Source organism: Neopelma chrysocephalum, unplaced genomic scaffold, assembly GCF_003984885.1.
Source record: "Neopelma chrysocephalum unplaced genomic scaffold, ASM398488v2 Primary Assembly neopelma1_83247, whole genome shotgun sequence".
NCBI lineage: Eukaryota > Metazoa > Chordata > Aves > Passeriformes > Pipridae > Neopelma > Neopelma chrysocephalum.
Window position 1 is genome coordinate 1 of NW_020913790.1, and position 846 is coordinate 846.

The window sequence follows — 846 nt, forward strand, 5'->3', positions numbered from 1 at the left end:
TCCCATTCCAGCCCCATCCCAGTCTGGTTCCACCCCAATCCCATCCCAACCCTCTTCCCGTTCCCATTCCCACTCAATCCCAGTCCCATCCCAATCCCATTCCATCCCCATCCCTGCTCCAATCCCATCCCAACCCCATTCCCATTCCCATCCCTGTCTCCATCCCAATCCGGGTCCATCCCAATCCCATCTCAACCCTGTTCCCATTCCCACCCCAATCCCATTCCCATCCCATTCCAGCCCCATTCCCATCCCAATCCCATCCCTCACTTCCTGCCGGTTTTGCCGTTGACCCGTAGGATCCAGGGCTGATCCTCGGCCCGGAATTCCCGCAGGACGATCCCGTATTTCTTCCTCCGCGCCTCCTCCCGCAGCTTCCGGTGGAATTCGCTCCCGGCCCCGGATTCCGGCAGCTCCTCCTCGGCGTAAATCCGCTTGTTGCTCATGTCCCGCTCCATACGAGCCTGAAGAGGGATTGGGAGCCCAAAATATCCCAAAACATCCCCAAATCCCAATGTTCCCACCCCAAATCCGCTTGTTGCTCATGTCCCGCTCCATACGAGCCTGGAATTGGGGTTGGGAGCCCAAAATATTCCCAAAATAGCCCAAAATCTCGCCCAAATCCCCTCATGGCTGGAATTGGGAGCCCAAAATATCCCCAAATCCCGACATTCCCAACCCAAATCCGCTTGTTGCTCATGTCCTGCTCCATCCGAGCCTGGAGAGGGGTTGGGGTGGGATCCTGAGCCCAAAATATCCCAAATCCCAAAGTTCCCAACCCAAACCCGCTCATGGCTGGAACTGGGATTCCAAAATATCCCAAAATCCCGACATTCCCAACCCAAA

At 56.3% G+C, this 846-nt stretch overlaps 1 protein-coding gene across 3 annotated transcripts; it reads right to left on the reverse strand.

Annotated features, from left to right (window-relative positions):
- Nucleotides 1–245: 245 nt before the first annotated feature.
- LOC113979559 (general transcription factor IIF subunit 1-like) lies at nucleotides 246–784 on the reverse strand. 3 transcript variants are annotated; one of them, XM_027706916.1, is made up of 2 exons: nucleotides 660–784; nucleotides 246–495 (listed from the first exon to the last, which is right to left on the reverse strand). In XM_027706916.1, the coding sequence occupies exons 1-2, from the start codon at nucleotides 710–712 to the stop codon at nucleotides 267–269; spliced, it is 282 nt and encodes a 93-aa protein (XP_027562717.1). In that variant the 5' UTR covers nucleotides 713–784; the 3' UTR covers nucleotides 246–266. The 3 variants fall into 3 exon arrangements, with proteins under 3 accessions (XP_027562717.1, XP_027562718.1, XP_027562719.1); XM_027706917.1 differs by having other exon boundaries at nucleotides 246–492; nucleotides 657–784; XM_027706918.1 differs by having other exon boundaries at nucleotides 246–499; nucleotides 664–780.
- Between the last annotated feature and the right edge of the window lie 62 nt (nucleotides 785–846).